This window comes from Arvicola amphibius, chromosome 2, assembly GCF_903992535.2.
Source record: "Arvicola amphibius chromosome 2, mArvAmp1.2, whole genome shotgun sequence".
Taxonomy (NCBI): domain Eukaryota; kingdom Metazoa; phylum Chordata; class Mammalia; order Rodentia; family Cricetidae; genus Arvicola; species Arvicola amphibius.
Window position 1 is genome coordinate 187,394,960 of NC_052048.2, and position 16,565 is coordinate 187,411,524.

The window sequence follows — 16,565 nt, forward strand, 5'->3', positions numbered from 1 at the left end:
TAGTTTCTTTGTGACAGAAGTAAACCACTGGGCAAGAAAATGCTCTTGACTCAGCTGCTGACCATATGGTGTCCAAATTGGACAAGCAGGGGACACACACACACACACACACACACACACAGCCAAAATTTGCCAAGACAAGGCAGGAAAGTCCTTCAGAATATCCTGCTTCACAGATGTCTATCAGGTATTCTAGTCCTGTAGGCTGAAGATGGATGCTCCAATGTTGCAGAGAACCCTTGGATGACTGTCCAGGCAGCCAGCTGTTTCTGTCTTTTCTCACATTTTTTGGAAGTCACTTGCTTCCACTTCCTGCTTACTCACTTAACATTATTTCCTTCTTGGTTCTCTGAGGAAGTTGTAGACAAGATAGTCTCCACCACCTTTACCCCACCAAATTTGCCTCTAACCTTCCAACATGTGAGTACTATCATGTCAACATAGTAACTAAGAGTAGCACACATTCATTTTGAGAGAAAATGGGTTAATTATATTTCTACTCAATATATTTTTAATTTAAGTTTTACAGTTCCATTAATATATAAATATGAAAGCAATGCTTCTGCCTTGGTTACAACTATAACATAAGAAAAGTCCCACATTGCATTCACCAGAATCTTGCATGCAAAGAGGTCCTTCCTTCCCTATTAGACTTGAAATCTAATTCACCTAGTAGGTAAGTAGTATGGAAAGTCCTACTGTATATATAAAATGTATAATTAAGAAGTCACATTAATAACTCAAGTGAGTCCTCATAGTCACTTAATTCAGGGAGAAGCCAGAAAAAGCCCTGGGAGGTGATGAGCTAATAGGATGAACATTATCCCAAGGCAATAAAGGGGAAATACATAAAATGAAATACAGCATTATCCAAATAGTGGACCAGAGATGAGCAACTTTCTATGTAAGAAGGTGGCAAACTGAACTGCCTGAGCAATTTCATAAGTATGTGTTTATGTAAATAAATCTGCCAGGTATAATAGTCATAACAGTAAATCTTTCAAATAAATTAAGGTCACTTTACAGATACAGTTTTAGATATAACATAGAAAAACATCAGAAAGCAGTTGTTTGGGCATTTGAGAGGAAATGTCAAAATATAGCAAGAAAACAGTTAAACATAAAATTGTAGAAACACTTCTAATTAATAAGGAGAGTATAAGTAAATTTTACTTTTTTTCCTAAGGTATTAATAAGACCATGGTGACACACAGCAAGCATACTAGCTTGGGTCTGTTTCTTTTCTCATAAAGACACTGTTATTATTGATTCCATCTTATTCTAATTATCTCCAGAAGCAACAGCTCCAAATACTATTAACATCTGAGTGGGGAAAGTAAGCTTTCAACACCTGAACTTTCCTGACCTTGAATTCATAACATGTGCCTCCAAACCCTGACTTTAAGTGAAAGTTACTCAAAAAAAAAAAATTCATTTTAGCAAAAGCTAATACTACATGATGTTACAAAAATAAAAACCTAAACATTTCTTTGGTTTACATTAAATTCCCAGCTTACATTTAAGTTATAAATTCCCTAGGGAATGGGTCATGGATCAGAATAAATTGGTAAGTGTTGGCCTAGCACATGCGAGGCCCTTCCCTAGGTTCATTCGCCAATACCACATAAACCTGGCATGGTAGCACACACCTGTGGTTGAAGCACTTTGTAGGTGGAAGCAGAAAGATCAGAAGTTTAAAGTTAATTATCTCAGCTACACAATCAGTTCAAGGACAGCCTGGGGTTTACAGCACTCTTTGTCTAAATGAGTATAATAAAGTTGCAATGGAGAAGTGGATTCCTTTTCACTCAAAAAAAAAAAAAACTTCAGGAGAACGTTAAGAAATAAGATAACTGTGTGTTTAGTGTTAATAATACATTAAAGAGTAATTATCTCGTGTGGCACCTGAGCCTAGAAATTGCTGTAAGTACATAAGGTTTTTATTCAGGCCTGGTGCTAGTGCACCCTTAATTATATAATAAATAATGTATTTCTTACTGGCAACATGTGTTTTTCAATCGGAAGAAAAGTCTTCGCTTATTTTAGAGGTTTTCTGAACCTGTGACCTCATGTAAAGATGTAAATACACAGCAAATGCTCGAGTCCTTTTTCTGGAGCTCACAGAGACTACAGATTTGGTGTGATTGATCTGACAGATTGAGACCATCAGAGCTCTGCTTTTAGGAAACGGTCTGACCCACTCCCCACTGTTCTGTTCTTATCATTGCAGCAGGAAAGGCATCCCTCACGATGTCCCCAGCTTCTCCTTTCCTTATGGTGCAGAAGGGGTGAAGGGGAAAGAGGGACTCATTCCCATGTAGCTTTTGATGTTCCTTCAGATAATTATTCAAGAACCAGGAAAGGTGGCAAATATTGAACTTGCTTTTGTTCCCACTTAGAGCCTTGATGGTTCTTATGGAATCTTGTGCAATCTTTCAGTTTCCATCGAAGTTGCTGATAATCTTCATTTTGTGTGCCATTTGTGGGTCTAGCTTTCAGTAAAGATGGCGAATTTGTTCTGTGTTCAGCCCTTAAGTGTTCCTCCTTAGCTGCCTTTGTATTTCTCATATAAATATCCTTAAGAAAGGTAAAGTCTACATCTCTCGTTTTTAAGGAAACTGTTTTGCAAAAAGAACTAATATGTAGGTAGTAGTGAGATGTTTTAATATTGTGTGCGTGTGTGATAGTTGAAAATACCAGGGTAAAAGACAGGCCAACTAGTTGATATATTTTGACATTTATTTGATTTCAACTCTACCCTTCGTGCGAAGAGACGTTTTGCTACTTCTGCCTATGAGCCCTACACTGTTTCTGAATCTTGACCTGGATTGGACGAGATTGCACTAATGGAATGATGCTCATGAGAAATGCACAAAGCCATCCAAGGCTGCTTAATGATTCCTCTAATCTTAAGATATTACAGTCAGTACGATGTCACAATCTTGTTTGCCTTTCCTCAGAATTCACCTGTCTACCTGTGGAGATTTATTCACTGATTTATTCTTACACTAATCCATCAGACACTTAGTAAATCCCTTTGAATATCCCCTTCTAGTACTTGGAGGATTCAGGAATTACTAAGGACTGGTGTCTGTTTTTTGCAAGTTTCTTATCTTGTGCTAAAGACAGTTTGAAAGCTGTCCTCATGCATTGAAAGCACTTTTGATGGACAGATGTATCAAGTGCTAATGGAACAGAGATGGCTTCTGTGCTCAGGAGATGTAGACCAGCTCCTTGTTAGTCATCTTTGTTAGTCATCCATCCTAAGGGATACCTTTGCTTCCATTCCTAGCAAAAACTCAGCTGTCATGGAAAAAACTCTTTATCTTTCTCGATTTGGGATGACCCATAGTGTTTAAACTTTAAAAACGGTGTGTCTCTTCCCAGAAGAGCGAGCTGATTAGTAAAGGGTTAAGTGAATCTGTTTTGTTGCCCTGGGCCATATAAATAATCTTGCAGTAAATACCTCTATTGCCTTTATTAGAGTATAAGTCAACTGCAGGAGAGCGCATGTGCTCTGAGAGCCAGGTCTGCAGGCCAGCCCTGTGTCTGTCTGTTCTGTTCCTCTGCTGGGCCTGCCATGGGAGTTCTGAGGGGGTCAGGCTTTGTTGTTTGACTGTTGATTGTTTGTCTAGAGAATGTAGCATCCCAAATATAAGCAAGCTGATTGTATGAGATAAGGGACAAACTATTTTTCTTTTTATGGTAACTCACTGTCGAACTTCCTATTCTTGAACAAATCAAGTCTGTGTTCTCTAGGGCACATAGTTAAATTTTATTCTCAGCTTTAGAATGTGTATTAAAATAATTGTGGGTTCCCCCCCCCCACTTTGTCTACAGCAAAGCCAGAACTCTATTTGAGAAAAATGCTGGCCCAATTTTACACCTGTCCGGCATGGATATGACTGTTGTCAAGGTGAGAATGACTCTCAAGTCTTTATTTGCACAAGGCCACCACTTATCATGTATCCTTTGCTCTTCCCTTCTAAACAGAACTCAGTTTTTCATTTAAGAAAAGAAGAAAATCAATGTTATGTCTTGTTTTACTAATTACTCAAAGAAGTTTTGTTTTCTACTGACTTTGTCTGCTTTTCATTTCAGCATAGGCTCACATGAATGTGTGGAGGACAGGCTCACATGGGTGTGTGGAGCACGGGCTCACATGAGTGTGTGAGGACCCTATAGGTTTCCATCTGAGAGGCAGCAGGTGGAGTTATCTCTTAGTTGCCAGAGTGTGTTTCCCAAAATACAAAACCTTACAGTTTAACTGATTAAATTTCTTTGTTGTTCCACTAGCAGGTAAACATTTTCTTCCTTGTAAAGAATTGTTAGTGACTGACAATTTTAAAAAGTAAATCATTAAAGTTTTGAGATTTTAGGAAAGAAGAAAAAAAAGGACAAAATAAGTTAGGAAAATTGTAAATTTTAGACACTGTCTCAGGTTTCTATTAGAGTGAACTTTAAATGGTGTATGTGTTTGTGTGTCGGGGGGAGCACTTATTCAAAACCAGCCTTCTGCTATATTTATTTTTAAATAATTAAAGAGAATTGTGTGTATGTACGTATACTGCATACAGGCCTAGTAACTTCAGCAGCCACAAGAGGATGTTGTGTCCCCTGGAACTGGAGCTATGGACAGTTGTGAGCCACCATGTGGGCGCTAGGACTCAATCCAGATCTGCGGGAAGAGCAGCGAGTGCACTTTACTGCTGAGCCATCTCGGCAGCCCCGCCCCCAGTGTTTTAAACCTGGGTTTATTTCTTCTTAAATTATTTTTGAAATTATAACATAATTACATCATTTCCCACTTCCATTTCCTCCGTCTAGACCCTCTCATATATCCCTTCTTGATAAAGTACCGTTTTTAAATAATACTTTATTGATACTTTGAGAGTTTCATATAATGTATTTTGATAATTCTCATCCCCAACTCCTTCCCCACCTCATCTCAGATCTGTCCCCCAACTGTACCTCCTAGATCCCCAATTCCTTCTTCTTTATGTCTTTAAAAAAATAATTCAGTAGCCAGGCAGTGGTGGCGTACGCCTTTAATCCCAGCACTTGGAAGGCAGAGGCAGGCAGATCTCTGTGAGTTCAAGGCCAGCCTGGTCTACAAGAGCTAGTTCCAGGACAGGCTCTAGAAACTACAGGGAAACCCTGTCTCGAAAAACCAAAAATAAATAAATAAATAAATAAAAATAATAATTCAGTGGATTATCTGCTGCCCTCCATTGGCGTGTAGTGGAGCTACCAGGGACCACCCCTTAGTGACAACTTATCTCTTCCTTCCTGAGAAGCCACCAGTTAGCACTAGCTCCTTAATTAGTGGTGGCAACTCCTAAGCCCCTCTTTCACCATCCTAGAATGTTGACTGGACTGATAGTAATCTATTTCTAAATTACACTTTGAGTGTCCTTTGGGATTAGAAAGTCATGTCGTATAACTGGCCGTGCAATTTTGAATTCTCTTTTCTAACTTGTCAGGCCTGATCTTGCAGTTGTTTGCCTTTGGGGTTAGGAGAAAGGAGAAAACATTTTCATGAGCATCTATAATGCGCCGCAGTCTAGGGACAAGAGCCCTGCAGGTGATGGTGTAAGACCAATAGTAGTTGCTCATCATTTGATGAGACTCCTGGATACACTCTGGGCCTGGAGCTTTGCTGAGGGAGACACTGCATGGCTTTCTCAATAGTCCAGCAAGTGCGGAAGTTTCTCCTGGGCAGTGAACATTCTTCATGGAATTCGTCCTAGTCCTTGGTCTTCAAATTAGTTGTCGTCCAGTCGTCCGTAATGTGCTCCTGTTGTCTCTTAACTTTCTGTAGCTTTTGTGGCCCCCACTTCACCCTCCCCCTTAGCTGCGCCTGCTCTGCTGGGTTGTTGCCAGTCTCCCCTCAGTAGTCTCCAAGATGGTTTTCAGTTTAGCTAGTTCCTGCTGAAGACCCAGTTTGCCTGTTGATCTTCTCACTGACAAGGTTGCTTCATTTCTGTCTTTCTTTAAAAATTACTTCCTTCAGTTATGTATGTATGCATGTATGTATGTATGTGTGTATGTATGTATGTGTGTATGTGTGTGTGTATGTGTGTATGTGTGTATGTATGCATGTGTGTATGTATGTATGTGTGTATGTATGTATGCATGTGTGTGTATGTATGTGTATATGTATGTGTATGTATGTATGTGTGTATGTGTGTATGTAGGTATGTATGTACCTAGTTTTTCTGTTCTCTGTTGTGTTGCTCTCATTGGTTGATTTTATCACGCCCCCCCCCCCCGTATGTATTTAAAGCTCTAAACTCTGTGGCTTCATTCGTATATCCATGTCCTATGGCCTTTGACACAGTTCTTTCATTATAATTTCTAACTATATTCTCGTTTCCATCATGATTTTTATTTGGCCTATGAGCTATTCAATTTCTAGATCTAAGTTTTTCTGGGTATCATTTTGTCAGTGATTTCTGAATTAACTGCATCATTGTCAAAGACATATTCTATATAAGTCCAGGATCTTAAAGCTTATTGGGATTCGTGTTTGTGTCTGTTTTTATGAGTGTTCTGTGTATGCCTAAAAGTAATTCCTATCAACTGATAAATTGTGTTGTTTATGACCTATATCCAAATCTGTTCATTGTGTACTGCAAATCTTCTCTCCCCCCTTTTAATTTTTTTTAATTTTGTTTTTATTGATAATAACAACTTTAAGCTATCCTGTCAGGGAGTTGCAAATCTCCTAGCGTGATTGTGCATTTGCCCATTTCTATAGACAATTTTGTTTGTTTTTTATGTTTATATCTTGAGATGACTAACTCTCAAGGAATAAACACAAGATAGTTTAAAGACAATTTGGTCCATAAATGTTTGTTATAAATGTTGGTACATTTTGCATGTGAACCCTAGCCTTTAGTGACTGAGCCCGCTCTCCTGCCCAGCTGCATCTATGTGTAAACTCATTTCTGCTAGCTGTGCATTAGTACCCAGCGCCTTAGCTCAGATATTGATTTTCTGATCAGGATCTTGTTGGTCAACAGTCTGTGTTAGTCTCCTCAGGAATCCTTAGTGGCATGAGTGGAACATACTTTTGATGGCCTCACTCACGTTTGGTTGAGGTGACTGTCGTGTGGCAAATGTGGTCTCCACCAACCATCCTTACAGAGTCGCTGCGTTCTCTGATGTAAATAAAACACTGTCACATTTTTCCCTAAACATTTGACTATATATGTTTTAATAAGGAAGGACAGTTTCCTTCATACCTATAGTGACATCTTCAGACCAAACAAATTTAAAAATTTCTCAATATGAAAAGCCTATGATTTTTCTAATTTAAGATACTCAGCAATTACATATAAAAACTATTATATGATTGATCTTACATATTCAGAAAATAGGTACTAGAAATTTTAATCTTAGTAGAAATATTAATATTTTCTTCTTATAGTTTAGTTGAAATTATTAGTTTTTGAAAGGCTGATTTCTTTTATATTAAATTTAATTTGGAAAAAAATTTCGGATATGCAAAACAAGTTACAAAAACAATACATATATTTATCTACGTCCCCCAGAGTACTAATGTTTTACTGTGTTTGTGCATAATCTCTTTATATAAATATACGTGTAGGAGTTCCTCTGTGGAGCTCATGGATGGTGTCTGGGGTTTACTATTGCTGTGAGGAGACACAGTGACCAAGGCAACTTGTATAAAGAAAACATTTAGTTGACGGTGGCTCACTTACAGTTTCAGAGGTTCGGTCCGTTATGATCATGGCGGCACACAGGCAGACATGGAGCTGAGAGTCCTACATGTTGACTCAGCAACAGGAAGTAGACTGACTGTCACACTGAGTGAGGCTTGAGGAAAGGACCTCAGAGCACACCCCGACAGTGACACATTTCCTCCAACAAGGCCACACTTCCTAATAGTGCCACCCCTTTTGAAGGCCATTTTCTTACAAACACCACAGATGAAATCATTGATCCCTGATGAATGAGCTCATCCTTGGGCTCCTCTCCCTTCCCTGGAAGTCAGGGTGAGGAGCTCACAGTTCTAACCCTTAAATCATCTGCTGGTCTCTGGTGACCAGCTCCCATCCCAGAGAAACCCAGGGATCCTCCCAAAGCTACCTCTGTAGCACATAGTCTGGTGTGCTTGAGGGGCGCTTCCTGTGAGTAACGGAGATCTTCTGTGATCTTCAGAGCTCTCTGCCAGAACAGGGCACAAAGACCAGATAGTTCAAATTATACTACAGGTGTTTTATCCTGTCTGGTATTTAGTATTTAGGTTTGGCCTGCTGGTGTGTCTAGTGTGTAGGTAATATTTCTATTTTACTTGCTTTATGCCCTTTAATCTTTTAGCATTTGTCTTCAGGGCTGTACATATCAGCACACACCCTGGTGGTGGCTGAAATGTACATTTACATGTATGCGTATATCTGAGATGAGCATTCTTATAAAAATGGGAATGTGAAGTGCTCTTCTGTGAGAACTTCAAAACGCACCTGCATTTTTATGTGCCATCATAGCAAACAAAACAAAACAAAACAAAAACAAAACCAACCTCCATCTCCTTAGCAGAGTTCCAGCTGCAAACACTTTTCTAGCTGCCCTAGATTGTACTGTGCAGCAAAAGTGCAGGCAGCCATAGTTACCCCTCCCTTGATGCATGGAAATTCATTGATAAGGAAATTAAGATGCAGTGAGTTTAAGACCACTCAGCTGAAAAGTAGCAGAGCCCAGGTTTACTGTGGGTCTCTGGGGCTCTGCAGTCTGTGCTCTTTCCATCACATCCATGTCCCCATTTGCATGTGCACTTGACTTCCTGTCACCAGTGTAACAGAAGCCACACTGGACTGGAAATGAGCCCGCCGGCTGGCTAGCTGTGTCACTGAAACAAGCTATTGGACTTGAATTTAATTTTAAAATGAGGAGCTGAGTAGATAGTTTCTGAAGTATAATCCTGACTCAGAAAGTATAAAAGTATAAAAATCCATACCTAGTTGTTTTCCATAGAATTTTCTTGAGAAAATAGTCAATTTAAACTTTAGACAGCGTATCTCACCTTTTCATCCTTTGAACTTGTGTTCTTACAGTGACAGACTTACCAAAGCGTTCCTTTACATTTCAGACAGATTATGAGGGACAGGCCAAGAAGCTCTTGGAGCTGATGGGAAGCACAGATGTGATCATCGCTGCTGGAGGAGCTGGCACACTGCAGGAGGTAGGACCCCCCTCCCGTCCAGGAACGTTGTTAAGGGGAGAAAAAGTGGAGATTAGCTTCTAGAACAGTGGCAACAATAATTAAGGAAACTGTTGGAGTTCATTATTTTAGGGCTGTTGCTCACAACTAATACAGCCCTAAGCTTTGCTCCTGTACTTTTCCTTCCTTGTTTTTCGTAAACCTTCCTCCCAGCAAAAAGAAGGGTTTATATGCAATAAATTTTATTTGACAAAATTAAAGAAAACAAAGAAGGCTCTATAATGTAAGCGCTTAGGATGAAGTGGGAGGTCTTGAGTTGCAGTTAATCTTGGGCTCCACAGCAATTAGATCTCAGACGCTGACTACGACAGGAGGCGGAAGGGGTACGGATGGCTGAAGCTGTCACGTTGTGCATCCTGGTGCACAGCAGTGCTTTGGTGGCCTCATGGGGTCACTGAGGACAAGGTCTCCTCAGATGACAGCGTCTCTCAAGAACACACCTCTCTGCCACTCACATCATCCCTGCTGTGTAGAAAGCTAACTCTTAGTACTGCATGTGTAGGACAGGCGCTGCTTGTTCACTTGTATGAATCTCTATTTTTCTGTTGCTTTTAAGGTTGGTGGTTTGGCAGCCAGTGCTAGAGAACACACCTCTTGTATGCTGGACAAGCTCACAGTCCTGAGCTTTATCCCTAGCCCTGTCTTTGTTCTAATATTAATATTGCTTACCCTTAGTCAGATGTTACACCCATTAGAATGGCCAGCATCCAGAACACAGGCAATACTGAATGCTGATGAGGGTGGTGGAGTAGGGACTGTCATTCATTGATGGTGGGAATGCCGAATGGTTTAGTCATGTTACATATTAGAATAACCAAAATCCAGGATAACCAAAATAAAAAATGAGATGTTTCCCAGAAAACTGAACTTACTCATACCATGTAGTCCAGCAATTTTGCTCACTGGAAGTTATCCAGCGGAGTAAACAGCTATTGTACATAGAAAAATATCTGCACATGAATGTTTATAGTGTCTTTATATATAAACAAAACTTGGAAGAAATGAAGGTGCCCTTTAATAGGTCAGTGGGTAAGTAGAGTATACCCAAGTAATCGATTATTTAGCATGAAAAACAAAAAAAAGAATTATCCAGTTATGCCAAGACTTGGAGGAAACATAGTGTTTATTACTAAGGGAAAAAAAGCATGCAAAGACTACACTCCTCCATTGCTGGTGGGAATGCAAACTTGTACAGCCAGTTTGGAAATCAGTGTGGTGGTTTCTCTGAAAATTAGCAATCAATCTACCTCAAGACCCAGCAATATCACTCTTGGGCATACACCCACAGGATGAACACTCATACCACAAAGACATTTGCCTTGTTCATAGCAGTATTTTTTTATAATAGCCAGAATCTGGAAGTAAACTAAGTGTCCCTCAACAGAAGAATGGATAAAGAAAATGTGGTACATTTACATAATGGAATACTAACTCAGTGGTAAAAAGTGATTACACATTGAAATTTGCATGCACATGGATAGAACTAGAAAAAAACATCCTGAGTGAGGTAACCCAGACCCAGATAAACAAACATGTTATGTACTCACTTATAAGTGGGTATTAGATGTAAAACAAAGGTCAACCAGCATATAGTCCATGACCCCAGAGAAGATAGGTTACAAGGAGAACCATAAGAAAGACGTACATGGATCCCCTTAGAAGGGAAACAGGATCTCTTGAGAAAATTGGGGAGTGTGTGGGGGTGGGCAGAAGAGACAGAAGAAGGAGAGGAGGGGACAGGGGGAGCTAGGAAGAGAACATAAGGGAATGGGATGCTCAAGAAGGGGGAATGACAGATGTAGAGAAAGAAAAGCTATGTCTTGATAGAGGATGCCATTAAGGTGCTAGCGGGAAACATGGCACTAGGGAAATTACCAGGAATCCACAAGAATGACCCAAGCTAAGACTCTAAGAAACAGTGGAGAGGATGCCTAAACTGGCCTTCCCCTGTAATCATATTGATAACTACCTAAATTGTCATCATAGAACCTTCATCCAGCATTTGATGGAAGTAGGTACAGAGATCCACAGCGCTGAACTTCCAGAGATTAGTCCAAGAGAGGAAGGAACAATACTATGAGCAAAAGGGTCAAGACCATGAAGGTGATACCCGCAGAAACATCTGACCAGAGCTAGTGAGAGCTCACGGTCTCTGGACTGACAGCAGGGGAACCTGCATAGGACCAACATAGGCCCACTAAATGTGGGCGACAGTTGTGAGGGTTGAGCAGCTTGTGGGCGGGGCCACTGACAGTGGGACCAGGATTTATCCCTAGTGCTTGAACTGGCATCTTGGAGCACATCATCTTTAGAGGGATACCTTGGTCAGCCTAGATACAGGGGGAAGTGCCTTGGTCCTGCCTCCAGGATATGTGTTAGACTTTGTTGACTCCCCATGGGAAGCCTTACCCTTTCTGAGGAGTAGGTGAAAAGGTGGGACAGGAGGAGGGGAGGGATTGAGAACAAGAGAAAGAACTGGGCAGGGATACGGCTCACACCTGCTCACACCTGCTTCCCAGAACAAGGAGGCTGAGGCCGGAGGAATGCTGTGAGTCTACGCTGCCTAATGAGACCCTGCCTCAAAAGTGGATTAAATAAAATAAAGAAGTGATTAATGCTGCTTGTTTAGCCCCTTGTCTTAATAGCCCTTAGGAAGAAACACTCGAGTATAGATGTCTGAATATAATGAGGCATCATTTTGTCTATGTATCTCAAAGGGGTAACATAGACTTTTCTGTATAATTGAAAAGAGCTCAGATTTCAGATTTCTATTGAACCTACAACATATAAACATTAGTAAAGCTATGTTTTGTAGACCTTAAAATATAGTTTTCCTAATGTAATATGGAATCTTTATAATTTATTTTAGTTTTTATTATTACTTCTAGGTTAAGAATGAAATCCAATTTAGCCTTGATCTTATTTGAGAAATTGATGTGTTTTTAAGATCTAGGACATCATTTAACATTGTTCCTGGAAGAAAACAAATAAGTTTGTGGTCCATGAAGTTTGAATCTAATTTTGTTATGATAAAGGAAATGCATGTTGTTTATGATAACTTTTTTACACTCATAGGTTGTTACTGGAGTCCTTCGAAAGACAGATGAGGTGAGCTTGTAACAGTAAATTTACATTTTTACTTGCTGTCATGCTTTTGTCTTTTGCTCCTCATGATTCATGCAAACATATTTATACATTATACTTACATAATTTATAGTAATGTATGCATTCATATGCATGTATATGTCAACATACACATACAAATATGTACTGTACTGCAGATTTAATCCAGGGCTTTGTGGATGTTGAGTAAGCACTGGACCACTGAGCTACACCTTCAGCCCTTTATTAATTTAGTTTTTATTTTGAGACATGGTCCTGATAAGTTGCCCAGGTTGGCCTTGAACTTGTGATTCTCCTACCTAAGTCTCTGGAGTTTCTGGGATCCAGGCACAGACCACTGTGCTCAACTTTTATGTTATAGTTTCAATGCAGTGCAGTTGTGATGGGATTGGATTTTTGAGCAGATGAAGCAATATTGGCTCCTCTGTCATAGGTCACTCTCATGAACCCATGGTGGACTTGCTGTGTTGTTAATCTAGAGTACCCAGTACCTTTTAACAATAGTCCGCACTATATAAAAATTTCCTGTAGAATCTTTTCTTTAACAAATGCTTTCATAAATTAATAGTGATGTGTTCATATAAGAGGAACTAGTTAGCACTGAAATTAGTGGACTAGGCAGGAACCTGAGTTTGTTCCCCAGGATTCATATAAAATCAGTTGGTTGTAGTCGGCGGTGCTGCTGCTACCCGGGTGCTGGCTGGCCAGGAGAGCTGACTTTGCACGTTTCAAGCCATGGGTGAGACTCGTCTAAGAAAAATGTGGATAGTGCCCAGGGAGCAGGACGGGAAGTTCCCTCTGGCCCCTTTGTGCATCCTCAGCACCACCCCACACACCTGTGCACAGAAAAACATGTATGCATACACAGGAATGATCTAGATATGTAAGTAGCTACATATTTAGATCTTAGAAATGTTAACTACAAAGTAAGATTCTGGTATATATTTCTACATGGTCTTAGAATGCAGGAAACAGTACTGTCACTGTGTGTTATTTGGGATGTAAGTGTGTAGTAAGAAAAAAATAATGTAGTTGGGAAAAATTTCCTCAAAGAGCAGGCAAGAGAACAGAATCTCAAAGGACTGTATCTGTATCTCTGCCTATTTATTTGTTTTCAAAGTTCTGTTTTCTTGAAAGCTTTAGGGAACAAAGCCTAAATCCTTCATAAAGGTATTAATCTTGAATTTGGGCCTGACTTTCACAGCAATGAATAACATAGTCTTAAGTAAATAGTTATCAAAAGACGTAAGTGAACAGACAATGTTGGAGAAATCATCACACCGTATGCAATGTAAGTTTGTGACAGAAGACACCAGAAAGCAAATATTTGCTGAATAAATTAGTTAAAAATTTCTCAGAATTTTTTTTCTTTTATAACCTAAGTCAATAATAATAATACTCAAGTGACTTTTTTATTTGGGTTAATTTTTTTCTGCTTTAAAGTGTTTTGTTGGGCTAGTTATTATAGATTGACTTACCCTACTGTAATTTTGAGGGCCAACAATTATATCTTTTAGGAATTCTGTGTTGTTCATAAAATCCTGGGTGCATATAGGAAAGCCCAGACATGCATGTAGATATTTATCGTACCCTCATTCTACTATTTCTCAGGTGTCACACCTTTATAGGATCCTCCAGCCATTCTCCAACCATCCTGAGGCCTGGCAAACATGGGAAACCTATTAATGGGCCATACTGTTTTTGGATACAGGTTGAAATTTTTGAGAGACGATAGATAATAGATGAATGAATATGGATGCTTAAGAGTGATCCCACATTATCTCAGAATGGAGTATAATAAAGGGTTATTTATTTAGTGGCAGATTCACAGATCATAGTCCTCTACAGGATCGGGAACAGAACCAGCCAGCAGCTGGAAGAGAGTTAGCATGCCCTTTACATCAGCGTTTGTAGTATAAGAGGCCACGACCATGTGGGTTGGTATCTTAAAGGCTACTGGAGTTCCCACAGCAGATGATGACTCAAGCATTTTTGCTGGTCTGATGTAAATGCTGTGCTGTTCAAGACTTGACTCTTGGTGAGCTTGTCTCTCCTTGTATCGGTAGAGATGATTGAACTGCTTCAGCCAGCATTTCCAGTAGCACACCAGTGACCTGAGACAGGTTTCCTTGCAGAAACCCTTCCTGTCCAGAAGCCAATTTGCACTCACATGTGAACACTCCCAGGATCTGAGAGCCTTCTGCTTTTTAGGAGCAAGTTTTTCCCATGTTCTTAAACTACTGTTATTGCTGCTTCTGTTTATATTTTAAAGATTAGTAACATCTAATCTATAACCATGTCTCGGGGCTCTTAGGTAATCAGTAACTCTGCTCTGGGCTCAGAATTTCGCAGACTTTTTAGCATGGCTGCTGACCGTGGGTATTGAAAAAGAACAAAACTTTGCCTTCTGCCCTGCTGTCAGAATTTCCTGTTGCATAATTATTAAAGAAGAAAAATGTCTTTCTTCTTGGAATGTGGACTGTTGCAGGTAAATGATCCTAAATGCCAGGCCCAGTGCTTCTCTATGAGGACTTTAGTTATTGCTAGGGAGTGATAGATTTGAGGTTGCGTTTCAGTTGTCTTCTGCCAAGCAATCGAGGGAAGCAATGTAATGCAAAAAGTCCTTTTGAATTGCAGTTTGGGTTGTTTTAGGTCAGTCTCTGAAAGGCAGGTGCCAGGTGCTGCTCAGATTAAGTACAATGCGCGCATCATCTGCGGTGCTTCCTTCACAACCCAGATACTCTCAGAAAAAACCTGCTACACTTGTGAGCATGCTTCTTGCTTCCTCCAAGTAGAACCTCACTTTTAAAAAGTTTGCTGCCCACTCCCCAAGCAACATCTCTACTGAAAGGGAAATAATGGATCATAGAGAAATATGGGTGTTTTGTCTCCATATAGAATTTCTGATGCCCAAGAAAGCCAGGAGTGAGCATTAAATCCCCTGGAATTGGAGATACAGATAGCTGTGCACCCCATGTTGGTGCTGGAAATTGAACCAGTGTTATTTTATAAGAGTAGCAAGGACTCTTAACCACTGACATCTCTCCAACTCACAATGGTTTACATTAAATAAAAGGAAAAAGGCCTTCCAGAAGACACAAGCACTGCTGTGTATATTCAGGAACTGAAATTCATGTATCGATGGCAGGAATGCCCAGTAGTGCAGCCTTGATGGGAACTAATATGGCTGTTTCTTACCAAATTCAGTATAAATTTGTCATACTCTTTAGGCATTTACCTAAGGGAAATGCAGACACACAGATCCAGACAACAACCTAAACCTCATTTGTAAAATCTGTTGCTAGTTGCCAAAAATCAGGACTAGTGCCAGTGTCAGCCAATTCCTGAATCAGCAGCTGAACAGATTGTGGTATATCCATAGAACAGAGTTGCTGTGGGATGGTCTTTCTCTACACTGTGAGTATGTGTTGCTCTCATTGGTTGATGAATAAAGCTGCTTTGGCCTATTGTTATCATTGAGGTACACTTTGGCCCCGCCCCTTGGGAACCTGGCTCAAGTGAGTCATGCTCTGTGCCCTGCTTTATGCTTGTGTTGTGTGGTAGACAGTACCCTGTCCCTTAAGAAACAAGCCCCAGCTATTCCCGCTCTTCTTCCCACTGTTCTTATGAAGAGGCAAGCTGGCCTTTCTCTCTCTCTCTCTCCCTCTCCCTCTCCTCCCCCCTCTCTGTCTTCCCTCCTTTCTACCCTTCTCTCAGTAAATTCCACACTCAAGCTCTGTCCCTATGGCATATTTTTCTCCTGCCTGAGGTCCTCACACACCATGGGACCTGCCACCGTCCCAACTCATGCTGAGTCACAACACCTATGGCAGGGAAGAATATAACTAGATGGGAATGCCAAACTGAATACAGGGCAGAGAAAGAAGGCAAAGTGGAGAGAGACACCAGCTACTGCTAGAGGAGTAAGATGCAGAGCAGTGCTGGTCGCGGCACGTGGCGATACACAGAAATGGGTTAATTTTTTTTGTCGAGCTGGCCAGTAAGAAGCCTGTGCCATTGGCTACACTGTTTGTAATTAATATTTAGCCTCAGAGTGGTTATTTGGGAATTGACAGGTGGGAGAGAAACCTCCAGTTACACAGAGTGCTACTTATCCATGGAAAGACACTGTCTACCATGCTGATACAGTCAGTACATGAGTAATCTCAAACTCATGCTTTTTCATTCTATTCTA

General features: G+C 40.3%; 1 protein-coding gene across 1 annotated transcript in view; it reads left to right on the forward strand.

The window, feature by feature from the left end:
- LOC119807409 (acylglycerol kinase, mitochondrial-like) overlaps positions 1-16,565 on the forward strand; it is a 78,258-nt gene that overhangs the window by 15,662 nt on the left and 46,031 nt on the right. Inside the window, exons 5-7 of the mRNA XM_042054573.1 lie at positions 3,841-3,916; positions 9,116-9,208; positions 12,323-12,355. Of these exons, the coding sequence (XP_041910507.1) occupies positions 3,841-3,916; positions 9,116-9,208; positions 12,323-12,355 (202 nt within the window). The remainder of the gene's footprint in view (positions 1-3,840; positions 3,917-9,115; positions 9,209-12,322; positions 12,356-16,565) is intronic.